This window comes from Thamnophis sirtalis, unplaced genomic scaffold, assembly GCF_051295495.1.
Source record: "Thamnophis sirtalis isolate CommonGarterSnake01/CBP01778 unplaced genomic scaffold, rThaSir2_p1.2 scaffold_6, whole genome shotgun sequence".
NCBI classification, from domain to species: Eukaryota; Metazoa; Chordata; class Lepidosauria; order Squamata; family Natricidae; genus Thamnophis; species Thamnophis sirtalis.
The window spans coordinates 111,993,409-112,006,508 of NW_028261386.1; the positions used below are offsets into that span (position 1 = coordinate 111,993,409).

A 13,100-nucleotide genomic window follows, 5' to 3' on the forward strand; every position below is an offset into this window, starting at 1 on the left:
TTTAAATGGAAATTCTCTCATAGCTGTTCACAATAGTGAGTCTGACTTCTGTAGCAGAACTTTTGCCAAGCTACAGCTCCTCTAATTCTAGATCAATATACCTGAGAATTATAGAGGTGTAAACTAGAACATCTGTTAATGTAGTGACATTAACGGTAAGAGAAGAGGTTGATTGAACTAATGCTTAAAATTGTCATGCTCTCAAGCTGTTATTTCAATAACTAAAAAACAACAACCTAAAATAGTAATAATGTTGTGACTTACACTACACAGTACAAAATTATAGGGGGGAAATACTGTTAATTTGCTTACAATAGCAAAAGAACAACATGACTGAATCTTAAGCTCTATGACACTAGTTTTAATTAAAATGTTATAGCTTTTGTTTGTTTTCCTTCTTAACAGAGAAGCCTACAAAAGACTTTTATCTCACCTCACAGAGGCTGGACAAATGGAGATACTGAAACTGGAAAATGAGTCCTATTAGCAACATGTTGACTGTGTGTGTGTGTGTGTCTGTGTGTGTCTGTGTGTGTAGAGAGAGAGAGAAGGGTTCCATAGAATGCTGGTTCTTTATGCAGACAACACATTTCCTGTGTATTGGTACTGTACATAATGTTTCTGCATATCTTTATATAAGCAGATGTGATTTAATATTTTAAAACTTCAAACAACATATGCGACGCATCCTGAATGTTTTGTTGTTTCACATGAACGTTGTGCGCCATTGCAATCTATCAGAACTATTAGAAAGCTATGCCAAGAATAAAAATGTGTTATATTCTAAATACTAAATAGAAAGGGGAAACACAATCTCCAACAGTATCTTTTCCCTGGTCCAGTAAATCAGCACTCTTTTGCTGTCACGTCTTTCAGTTTGACATCTTGAATGTTTTGCACGCCAACACTTCACATGAGCAAGGCCAGGATGAGGTGAAGAAACTTGAGTACCTTATGTTAACAGAAGATCTTATGTATGCATTGCATGGAATGATAAGAGCTGTCCTAGTATTGCCCCCGTTTTAAAATCTGTAAATGTGTATTGCAGAATTCGACCTCTGACCCTTTCTGTGTTATCCTTATACTTGTTTGAATACCAAGAACTGATTCAATAATAAAAACTGCTCACCAGGTCACTGTATTGCTGTATGGATTCTCACTCAATAAATTATGCAATTGCCACATCTGGCAAGTAGACCCTTCATTTATAAGTAGGGTGCTATATTGACTCAGTGGCAAAACTGGTGAAATGAAATTTGTCGGTTAATAACCAGAGACTCTTTTTTTGTGTCCATCAGTTATCGTCAGAAAAACTTCCTCCTAGCCTTGTTGAGAGCATATTCTATTGTTGGGGTTTTATTATGTAAAGTTAGCAGATTATCTCTTCCCTAACTCAACTATTATTACATCAGGACGTACGGGAACTAAAAGCTTCTTTTAGGCTACTTAATAGTGTGGAGTCAAAACCTTCTTTTCATTTATGAAAGAGACAGTGAATTTACATTGTAGTCTCTTGTAAGCAACTACCCTTTGGAAGAGTTTAATTCAGTTCAAAAGGCCTTCATTTCTAAAAGCTTTCTTTAAAAAAAACCTTCAGGTGAGATGCTTTCAAAATCTGAATCTTTACCATTCAGTAGAAATGCAAAGGAGAAATACGCCTTTTGCATTAAGTTTTTGAGTGTGAAACCTTTGATTTGTAGGAAAATAGGAGTTACATTATAACAGCTTGTTTAACCCAACAGTCTTTTATTGGAAATGTAATTAATACTTAGCTGGGATATTTAAAGAGTTTTATGAGTCTCAATTCATGAAAAATTACTCTTGAATGAGAAGTCAGTTGAAAGATTTATTAACACATCTTTTTAACATTGAATTATATGATCTCTGGCAGTGATTATTTGCCTGTGGGTTCAGGGAACAGATATATCTAACTATTGCAGAGAAGCTTTATAAATCTGCATTGAAGAATTTGAACAATTGCAGAGTGCCCATGACATGGCAAAATATATATGGCAATAATATACGGAAATATATAAAATGTTAAAATTTAATTTGGTACATAAAAAGCCTCAAGTGCTTTATGTTTATTTTATGATTCTGTTTTAAATAAAGGCTTTTATGACAAATTCCTTTATAAAGTTTAGAGCCACAATATTAATTCACTTATTTCCAAGTAGATGAATTTAGTTTTAGATAGAAATGTCTACTTCTGATTAAATTCTGTTTATTGAGTGAAGGCTTAATTACTGAATTCAGTGTGACCATTCCAAGGCTTATTAGATTGTAAACCATAGTAAATCTTTTTATCATAATGTGCCGTTACTGTTTGTATAAGGTTATGCAGGCCATGGTTATAAATCGTAGTCAAGAACCCTGAGCAGAGGAGTTAATGTGTAGTTAGAAAGAAGTCCTTTCACAAATTCAAGAAAAGAAGGACATGAATGTTACATTTTCTTTATCTTGATTCCTTTGCAACCATGAAGTCTTTCCTCACACCCTAAGTTATACAGATAAGTTACAAGCCTGACCTTAGGCCTATTCTCCTTGATCATCCTTTCTCTTTCTTTTTATATTTAGATAGAATATGAAAGTGGAGGTCAGGGGTGTCAAACTCAATTTCATTGAGGGCCGCATCAGGGTTATGTTTGACTGGGGTGGGTGATGGCCAGTTCAACATATTGGGGGGGGGCTGTGGTGGCCTGATCACTCTGCCAGCGAAAACGGGCTTCTGACCTCCGTTGCAGCTGTCACAGCCTCCTGCAATTCTCTGCCAGTGAAAACTGAGCTTGGGAAGGCCATGAGCTTCATTTTTGCTAGCAGAAGCTCCACGGGCCGGTCCTTTGCTGTTTCCAGGGCAGCCCTGCAAGCCATATCTAAGTACCCTGGGGGCCAGATCTGGCCCTGGGCCTTGAGTTTGACACCCCTAGTGTAGGTAATTAAGGCTGGCTTTTAGAGAAAGAGCTTAAGATGTATTCTAGCTGTTCCCAAAATGAATTTTGGACTCAGACAAATTAGGCAACAGATGCAATCCTGACCTTAGTCCTACTCAACGTATACATATAGACAGCCAGTTTGGTCTAAAGGTTAAGGCTAGAAACTGGGAGACTGTGAATTCTAGTCTTGCTTTAGGCATGAAAGCCAACCAGGTGATTTCTGTCCAGTCATTCTCAGCTCAGCCACGTCACAGGATGGTTGTAGGCAAAATAAGGGGACAAAAGGGTATTAGATACAGTCACCTCCTTGAGCTTTTTATAAATAGTAAAGGCAGGATAAAATAAATATGTCCTTTAAAATATGCTTATTAGTAGTGAAATGTGCATTTCCTAAACTTTGTAGAAAGCTCAGGATGATGTGGTAGATTTTTCTGCAAAGGTAAATTCTACCTTCTACCTAATGGATGGGAACCATCCCATTTTTTGCTTTCAGTAGTCAGAATGCAGATATAGAAAGCCGGTTTTAGAATTTTTGCTGCCACCATTTTGAGGATTCAGTCCATTGAAAGTTTTCATTTCCCATTTTGGATTTTATGTTAACCATTGTAGCACTTCATTTGTATTTTATGTATTATAGTGTGCATTTAAATGATAGAACCTGTCTTTTCCAATCCTTATAGGCTTTTTGTTAATGCTGTGTATTTCAATGTACTTCTAGTCCCCCTGCAAATTGAAAGAATCTGGTCACCAATATAATCCACTTTCATTTTAGCAATGGAGAAGAAAGCATCCAGTATGCACATAAATTGCTCAGTTTCTTAACCATCAAACAATTTTCTATGATATTGCATAAATCGTTGAAAATTCATACTAATTGCCATCATTTACAATTATAGACAAGTCCATTTTGTCAAATTCTGTATTTTTTTTTATTGTTGGAAAGATGAAGATGTGTCTTAAATTACTTGAGAGTTTTATTTCACATAAGTGATGAGGTATTTTGCCTTATTACAAAAGCTTCTGAGATCCAGGGGGTGAAAGATGTACCTTCATCATGAAATGAAGCATTTAAAAAAAAAAATCTAAATGGTATTTATAAAATCTTTCTTCCCTAGCAGGTTATTCTAGGTACAACATGCTCACCTAAATGGAACAATTTGGCAAAAAAAGAGGTGTCTATGCTGTACTTATATTTTTATTAATAATTTCTTAGCTAAATAAACTTGGGTGTCAATAAAGAAAGATAGATATGCCAAAATTAACTCTGACAAGCATGAAAATGGTTAGGAAGCAAACAGCTTTAGGCGTTCCATCAGATCTCTGTACCAAGGGCATTTGACAATGTTTGATAATGGAGTTTTACTTTCCTAGTGTGCCTTGCAGAGAATTGTAAGTACAATTCCACAGAATGTGAGATTTCAGACATCAGTAAAAATGTATTACATTTTTGTTGTATTTTATTCAGCTGCACAAACTCTCAGCTTTCTTCTTTTTTCGTAGCTAGTTGATGTATGTAGTTGGTTTGTTGAAATCAGCTTGGATAGAAGCTATCGTTAATGTAGATTATTCCAGTATTACACTTTATTTTGGGGGTAGTACCACTGCCATACATTTTCTTTCCTGTTCCATAAGAAAAGCAAGCATACTGTGAACATATGTTGGTCTTACCCGAACGTTGATTCTCATGGATCAGCAGGAGGGCACAAGCTTGGTTATTCTCATGCCTTGATTGATCCAGAGACTGAGTCAATAATTCTTAAGCCACGCCTTTGACTCTCCTCTTCCTTGGCCCCAGTTTAACAAGGTCGCAGCTTCAAGGTCCTGAAATAAATAAGGGGAGGCAAAACAAGGAGCCCCCCCCCCACCAGCTAACTAAAAACTAAGTTCCAAATAATATTGGGAGGGACCTGAGACCTTCTGCTGATCCATGAGAATCAACGTTCAGGTAAGACCAACGTATGTTCTCCATGAATCCAGCAGGAGGGCTCAGGTGTGGGACGTATCCAAGCTAACGTCCTACCAGGGAGCGGGGGGACCATCACTGCCGTGTCCATCCTGAGGAATGGCACACCTTCTGAAGTACCCTTCCACCGACGCAAACGCATCCAGTCGATATTGCCTAATGAATGGAGAAGGCGATGCCAATGTGGCCACCCTGCAGATATCTTCTGTGGGGGCACTAGTATTTCAGGCTGCCAAATGGCTGCACTCCTGGTGGAATGTGCTGTAATTCCATCTGGCACTGTAATGCGGCAAGCCTCGTAGGCCCATTAAGTCTCATAGGTGCCTTCCAATGGTCGCCAGGGACACCCTAGTCCGCAAGAAGGAAGGCTGGAAGGAGGTAAAGAGCGCCTCCTACCTACAGAAGGGAGTGGTATGTTTCAGGTAAATTCTCAGAGCCCTTGGACATCTAACCTATGCCATTGACGCTCTCTGTCCTGAGAAGGCCCCAGACAGAATCAGGAAAAATCACCTAAGGAAAAGGGAATTGACCTTCAGCATGAACGTCAGGTCCAAGCGAAGGACCACCCTATTATCATGAAAGGTGCAGAGGTCTGCCCTGGAAGAAAGTATCCCTAGTTCAGAGATGTGCCTGGCCAAGATGATGGCCACTAAAAAGGCCACCTTAAGCATCAAAAACTGAAGCGAGTTCTGAGTGGTTCAAAAAGTTTGCCCATTAGGGCCTAGAGAACTGTAGGGAGGTCCCATGTGGGAAATCTATGGACCACTGGGGGCTGTAGATTGGAAGCCCCTTTTAGGAACGCCTGATGATCAGTTGTTGAGCTAAGTGGTTTAGTAGACTGTCTTCCAGCACCGTGGTCGGTGCTGATACCTGGCGATGGAGCGTGCTGTGTGACAGACCCTTCTTGAGTCCATCTTGCAGGAACTCCTGGGGTGGGGACGCAGATGTAGACCCCGGCCTCCCGCACCACCTAACAAATACCAACCTGGTTGCATTGTCGAAGGCCACCTAGATGCCTGGATGGTCGAAATTACTCTATCGGAAATTTTGGCCGCCCTCAGGATCCTCCTCGCAAGTGCCAGGCAGTCAATTGGAGCCACTGGGGCTACGGATGGACCAAGACCCCCTGGCATAGGGAGACGTAGGGACAGAAAGACTTGAGGCGAGATCCTCGCCACTGCTGCAGATGCGCTGATGCCTTGACTCTGGTATGGGATCAACGCCCATTGCAGGGTCCTGACATGCAGACAAGCCCAAGGTACGATGTCGATAACAGGAAATCATCTTCCCTAGAAGGCTGGACAACAGGAACACTGATATCAACTGAGCCTTGAAGACCTGAAGTATCAGCTGGATGAGGCTGTCCTGACAATCTGGGGACAGGAAGACTGCCACCATACAATGTCAATCGTCCTCAGGTGCTAAAACCGCCTGACGGGTTGTGGATGACTCTTGAAAGTTCACTGAGAACACTATATCTTGCAATGTTTGGACCATCAGTTGCAGATCTTGCCATGCCCAGGTCGCTGATGTTGCTGGAACCAGGATATCTTCCAGGTAGCACTTGATCTTCATTGGAATGCCTAGAGGTAAGCCGCCAACACTGCCAACACCTTTGTGAAGGTCCTGGGCGCTGCATATGCCTGCATATGAAAATCTGAGGAATTTCCTATGGTCTGGAAGAATCTTGACGTGCAAGTAAACCTCTAAGGTCAATAGAAACTAGTTATTCTCCCTTCCTAATGCCTGCTAGAATCGATTTTAAGGATGACATCTAAAACCTACAGTACACTAGATAACGGTTAAGGGATTTGAGATCTAAGATCGCCCTCCAGCCCCCTGAAGTCTTGGGAACAACAAAAAGGTTGGAAAAGAACCCCAATCCCCTATCCGCCTCTGGAACTGGTTCTATTGCATGGATGTCAAGGAAGTGTTTGATAGCAGTGCTCATAAGCTTACGTTTCTCCCTCACCTTGGAGACTGGGAAGATCCTAAAACAATTTGGGGAAGAGGAGAGGAATTCGAGCCTAAGACCTTCATGGACGGTATTAAGTACCCATGTGTCCGAGGTGACCACTGGCCAGGATCCTGCAAAGATAGCAAGGATCGACTGCTGCCCCCACGAAAGGGCCTCCTGGTCTGGGACTGATAGTGAAGTTGGTACTGTGTCTGATACTTCTGCCTGTCCCTAGGGAGACCCCTATCTGCGTGCCTATCCAAACGGGGCTGGCAATACCTTTGAAGTGGAACATCTGAGTCAGGCAGACAGTAGGCTGATCTGCGGTTGTAAGATGCCGGCCGTTGTTCCGAACGCTTAGTGAAGGATGTGGGCAGCACCTTCTTCTTGCCTTATTGTTGACTAAGATCGATTCAAGAGACTCCCCAAACAATGAATAAGGAGCAATAGCTAACCTCCATTTGGACTTAGCGGCCGCCATTCCAATTGCACAGCCACACCAGCCTCCTGGCCGCTATAGATGATGACAAAGCCTGGGACGCAAACTTCACCACTGTAAGGGTGGCGTATGCTGAGAACTGTTGCCACCAGCAACTTATTAAAGTGCTGCTGGAGGTGGGCATCCTGCAGGGAAATCCTTTCCTGTATCTGTTGCAGCCACAGCAGAGAAGTTCTGTTAAAGAATGAAGTAGCAGAGGCAGCCTTAATGACCCAGGCTGCTGATTGGAAATTCTTCCGAAGGCTCTGCTTGGCCTTTTTGTCCTCTGGTTTAAGATTGTCTGCTATGTCCCCAGACACTAAGGAGGAGGAAGTCACAAACGCCGCCACTGGTGCATTGACAAGACGGAACCTGCAATATCTGGGAAAGGGCCTGTTCCATGCTATAGACCGACAGTTGTTGCCTCCTGGATTGGGAAACGTCCCAGGTCAGGCCCACTGGTTCTTAACTACCTCTGAAAATAACTGCGGAGCAGGATTATCTTCCTTGTTCATCTGGGGCTGAGAGAAAAGAGAGCCTCCCTGAAGCGACTGGGCTGCTGGGGCCTGGTTGGCCGGTGGGGTAGGGGCAGCTGTCTCCAGATTAGCAGTTGCACATGCCTAACGGAGGAGGGACCTGAAAAGTGAGGGGGGAGAGCAACCGGAGAAAGCAGGAGGTTCTGGTTTTGAGGATTCCTCATCATTTGATAAATCTAGGTCCCTCTGGGGCTTCTCCCCCAGCAGGGAACCTTCACTGACCACAGAAGGGGAGATAGGCCTATTCTCTGGGGATGCCCAAGCCTCCCTGCTGTGACTGGAGCTATGACCCCTGATCTCGCCTTGCTTAGCAGGTTTTTTTTGGAAATGGCCAATATAATTGAATGATCAAGAATATTCCAAAGATTGAGATCAATAATTCAGAAGTGGAGCCAAGGGAAAACAATTCTCTCTTGGACCAGACTGAGTTAAAATGGGGCCAAGGAAGTGGAGAGTCAGAGGCGTGGCTTAAGAATTATTGACTCAGTCTCTGGACCAATCAAGGCATGAGAATAACCATGCTTGAACCCTCCTGCTGGATCCATGGAGAATCCAAGAATTCCCATAACAGCCTTGCAAATCTTAGCAAAAGGCAGATGCTTTGTTAAAGGGCCAGAAATAAATGTAGAAATACTTTCTTAAGGATTTTTAAGTCAATCTTTGACAGAAAAAAAAATGTCATATGTAGACTTGGTTTAGAGCTGAATTTTACTACTACCTGTAATAGTAATGCCATCGAAGATGTTATTTTACAACCTCTATTTTGAATTGGCTTTTCTTTGATATGATTTTGAAGTTTTAACCATCACTGTACACTAGTATATTTGACCAGGTCTTAATACTGTTAAAATTACAAGTAAAAAAGAATTGTCTTAGAGGGGAACTACAATTGTCCTGTACAGAGAAAATGAATATGGCTGTATATTTGAGATATTAGAATAGAATAATAGCGTTGGAAAGGACCTTGAAGGTCTTCTAATCCAACCCCCTTCTTAGGCAGGAAACCCTAAACAACTTTGTAGGGTTTTAATTTTATTTTTAGATTTATAATTAAATTTAGTTATATTGTTAGATTCTAATACCTGCAAGCTGCATGGGGGCCACTCAGAACTATACTATATTCATTAACCTACTGGTTAAAGTGCTAGATTCTTGATGACAAGTTCCTTAAGTACTATAAACCCGAAGGTGGGAACTTGCTGTAATCCAGATGTTTGAGGCTCCAGGTCTCATAAATCTTTGCAAGATGAATGCTTATGTAGTTTGTAGAATTGGAATCTAAACTATCTGGAAAGAATCAATATTCCAACATCTGGGACATTTTCACTTTCACTCTTGGATGAGGTTGCATTTCAACGGGATCCCCTCTTGGACTACCATCAATTCCTCCAAGGCTAAGTGGCCACTATAGCCATAAAGGTCTTTGTACTGATAACGTTTTCCCCAACTAGCTATGATCAGAAGACTTGGACAATTGCAACATGCTACATTTGAGGGTGCCCTTGAAGACAATCCGTATAAATGCAGCAAGGTGAACTGTAATAGGTGTTTCATAGGAAGGTGTACCTTTTGTGTAGAAGCATTCCCTCTTTTTGGGGGATACATAGGGTTCCTATCCTTCAAACATTCCATAAGTTTCTGAAGACCAGTCTTCATATGAGTTGATAATGTCGATGGAGCCCTTGGCAATGTTTTGGAGGTTATTAATGTGGGACTGTAGAGTCCAAGTTTGAAATCTAAAACAATAATACACTTTTGGTTGTTAATGTCAATAAAGATGTTTGAAAACTGCATATATGTGCCAATATTTCCTGTATAGAGAAACAGCACCACTATGTCCTCCACTGCTATGTTAGAAACTCAAATAGTTACGGTGTGAAAATATATTTTATGAATATAAACAAACATCAGTAAAAGAAATTCAGTAAATAGTGAAAAATGTTATTTTTTTTATTGTAGACTATGCACATATACCAGTAATGTTGAATGGAGGCACATTTGTTTGAAATTCTTCATATATTGATTTGTTTTATACCTCAGCATATTCAAGCATGCAGGTTACGAATTTGCAGTGGGTACACAATTATCAATGTGGTATCTCTTTCAAATAAATGTCAAAATATGTAAGAAATTGGTCATGAAGTTATTAATGATAAAAATTATTATTGTAGATACCCTGCATATATTAAAACAGATTGTGAGAAGTGTAAAATGGCAGTTTCCTATTTTTTTTTCTTCAAGATTCAGGCATTCATTTTAGTTATTTTGTCACTTAGTCACTTAGTCACCTAAGTGGCTCTTGAATGGATTAAAAATTCATAATGCATTAATATGAAATTATGTCTAAACAACTGGAAATATCATGAGACGTATGATTTTTCAGAATGAGCTCAAGCCTCACACTAACACTTCTTGAAAAGGGAATAAATAGGAAATTACAGCCATGTTTTGCCCTCGTTTTTATAATCATGGCGGCTCCTTGAAGAAAATGTGCGTCACAATTATTTGAACATCTAGGTTCAATACCTGGTATCTTAAGGACTCAAGTAGTTACATATTTTTTTATCTATAGTAGATAAGATATTTAGTTGTAAAGCTGGCTGCTGTGCTTCAAGATGGTGGAAGAAAAACTTGGAGAAAGGGGAATGTTCTATGCACCGTCTGGCCAACCACAATGTTCCTGACTATAGAGAAATGTGAGGAAGTAGTATGGTGTTTCCCACCCCCCACTCCAATCTCTATAAATTCACCCATTTTTATTTAAGTTTCAAGATTTCTTAGTTTCTTTCAGGTACAGGTTACCAAAATTGCATACGATTAGCAACTTAGATCGCCAATTGCTGTTATAAATTAAGTTGGGTTTCTTCATTGCCAGAAAGCACTGAGAATGTTGTTTTCATTGTGCGTGAAGTGAACACCCAACCAATCTTACACTTAACTGCGTTTCTTGGTACACTTCTTTGGTCGTAGCTTGTTTTTGGCTGTAATGATACATCAAACAACAGAAGCCTAAAATATTATGTAACCAAGTAATGAAAATATTGCATTTAGTGTTTTCGGTTATGAAAACTTAAGAACTGGATCATAGATTTCTAGTAACTACACAAAATAGCTTCAAAAGCTGGAAAAGATAAAAAACATAATTGTCCAGCCAGACGTATTTTGAATCCTTTGGGAGAAAACTTGGAACATGTAGCAATCAGCTTTACAGCAGTATGCAAAAAACTCCCTGTTTCGAGTTCAATTTTTTTCCTCCAAATTTGAAATGAACAATTGTTTTTTGGTTTTTTTTATCACGCTAAAAGCTTCTGTGCTCAAGTCACTTCGGGGATTGTTTGATCTAGTTCATTTCAAACTTGAAACAGATCCTCTCAAATTTACATCAATTTAAATTCATCATCTTGTACATCCCTTAACAGTTTTACTCCTTTAAAATTTACTCTGATAACTTGGTAAGTATTGTTTCCTAAACAAACTTTTTAATTTAAAAAAATTCAGGATGTTGTTCAGGTATTAACTGTTACAACTAAAAATGGTAAAATTAAAGTTTATTTTCTCCAACATGTTTTCAAAAATGGTTTCCAGATATCACTTAGGAAATAATAATGCAAGGTAACACACATGGCCTAAGCAGCAAGTCCTGTTGTCACTCCGGCTTTATGAGACTTCCTTTATAGTGCCACATGTCTGCCTTTTCTACAAGTAAAACTATATCTGCGTGACTCCAGTTTTTAGCCCCTGTCTGATCTGTGAGGCAAGTATGGGAAATAGCCAGTAGGTTACAAGCACCTTTGCAAGTAAGAGTTGTTGACAACAGTATGTATTTTCAACATTTCTAAATCCAAGGACAAAACCCCAAGAAAAAAACCTTCTTCAAGAATTCAACAGTCCAAGCCCCTTGTAGTTTGTTAGCCCACATTTTGAAAAGTAGAATTCTTTAAATTTCCTTTGTATACTTTTTTGCAAGGCAGTGAAAATGACAGAAACAGGAGCAAGGGATTAAAGTGCAAAAAAAATGTTTTTCAGAATACTTGGAGAAAGATTCTTAATAGGCAAACATGGTCAAAGCCACTTGAAGACCAGAGACCGGTGTAATTCTGCCACCTTTTGTTGCTTTTTGGCTTCTACTGAACTTAATACAAGGTTAGATTCCACAACCATTCAAATTTGTTGATGTAAAGACACAATCAGGATGAATGAAGTAGCTTGTTCTCTTGTGGCCAGGTTCCTTTTCTCACACATTGCCCATCTTATGATGAGGCACTTGCAAAGGCTGCAGGTTTGGGCATGTAGCATAAGGAGCGGGAAGAAAACAGGCTGCAATTCCATTTGAAGCAAAAGGCAGGGAAGGCCCATAGAAAACTTCTTCTTTTCCTTCCTTACTAACATCCAGTACCTATGTAAGGAAAAATAGCAATCAGACTTAGACATATATCTCGCTGTACAGTGCTTTACAGCACATGCACATGGGTGGTTTACAGAGTCAACGTATTGTCTCCAACAATCTGGATCCTCATTTTATCAACCTCGGAAGGCTAAAAGGCTGAGTCAACCTCAAGCCAGTCAGGATCGAACTCCTGGCAGTGGGCAGACTTAGCCTGCAATACTGCATTCTAACCACTGTGCCACCTATGGTTAAAATTAAGTCTGCTATTTTATTCCAAGCAAACTACAAAACCTCTTATAAGAAATACCAAAGGTGAGGCCACATTCAGGTATACTTTCTTGTAGTTTCTTTGAGTCAGTGTTGTCTCCTGGCTACTACCAGGACAATTCTCTGCAGTTTTCTTGGCCAAGTTTTCAGAAGTGGTTTGCCCATTGCCTCCTTCCTAGAGCTGGGAGAATGACTGGCCCAAGGACATACATTGGCTTTGGGCCTAAGCAGGGCAACAACTCACACATTTCTAATCCGGTGCCTTGAACACTACACCAGACTGGTTCTCTGCATTGTAGACTACAGTGAATGAATATTGTATACTATCTAAAAAACAATACTGGATTTTTTTTTAAAAAAAGCTAAGTGATATTCTAAAAATTAAAGCATACAGTGAAGCTGTAATATTCATGCCATTTTTTAAAATCAGAAATTTACCAAAAAGCTCCTTATTGGTGATCTACAGTATCTGATTAAGTACACTTAATATAAAACTGCACATGTCTACACCATTATGCATCCCAGTTAAACATTTTCATAAAAATAATTAACGGAAGGGTCCAATAGTTTTCTTAAACG

The 13,100-nt window shown here is 40.0% G+C and overlaps 2 protein-coding genes across 5 annotated transcripts in view; one reads left to right on the top strand and one right to left on the bottom strand.

The window, feature by feature from the left end:
- Positions 1–539, top strand: part of MMS22L (MMS22 like, DNA repair protein) — an 87,343-nt gene extending 86,804 nt beyond the window's left edge. The window contains exon 25 of the mRNA XM_087719151.1: positions 406–539. Within this exon, the coding sequence (XP_087575277.1) occupies positions 406–487 (82 nt within the window). The 3' untranslated portion in view covers positions 488–539. The remainder of the gene's footprint in view (positions 1–405) is intronic.
- A 9,961-nt stretch (positions 540–10,500) lies between these two features.
- The window catches only part of KLHL32 (kelch like family member 32), an 84,082-nt gene continuing 81,482 nt past the window's right edge, over positions 10,501–13,100 (bottom strand). For all 4 annotated transcript variants that reach the window (XM_014070215.2, XM_014070214.2, XM_087718729.1 and 1 more), the window contains one exon: positions 10,501–12,263. In XM_014070215.2, the coding sequence (XP_013925690.1) occupies positions 12,102–12,263 (162 nt within the window). In that variant the 3' untranslated portion in view covers positions 10,501–12,101. The remainder of the gene's footprint in view (positions 12,264–13,100) is intronic.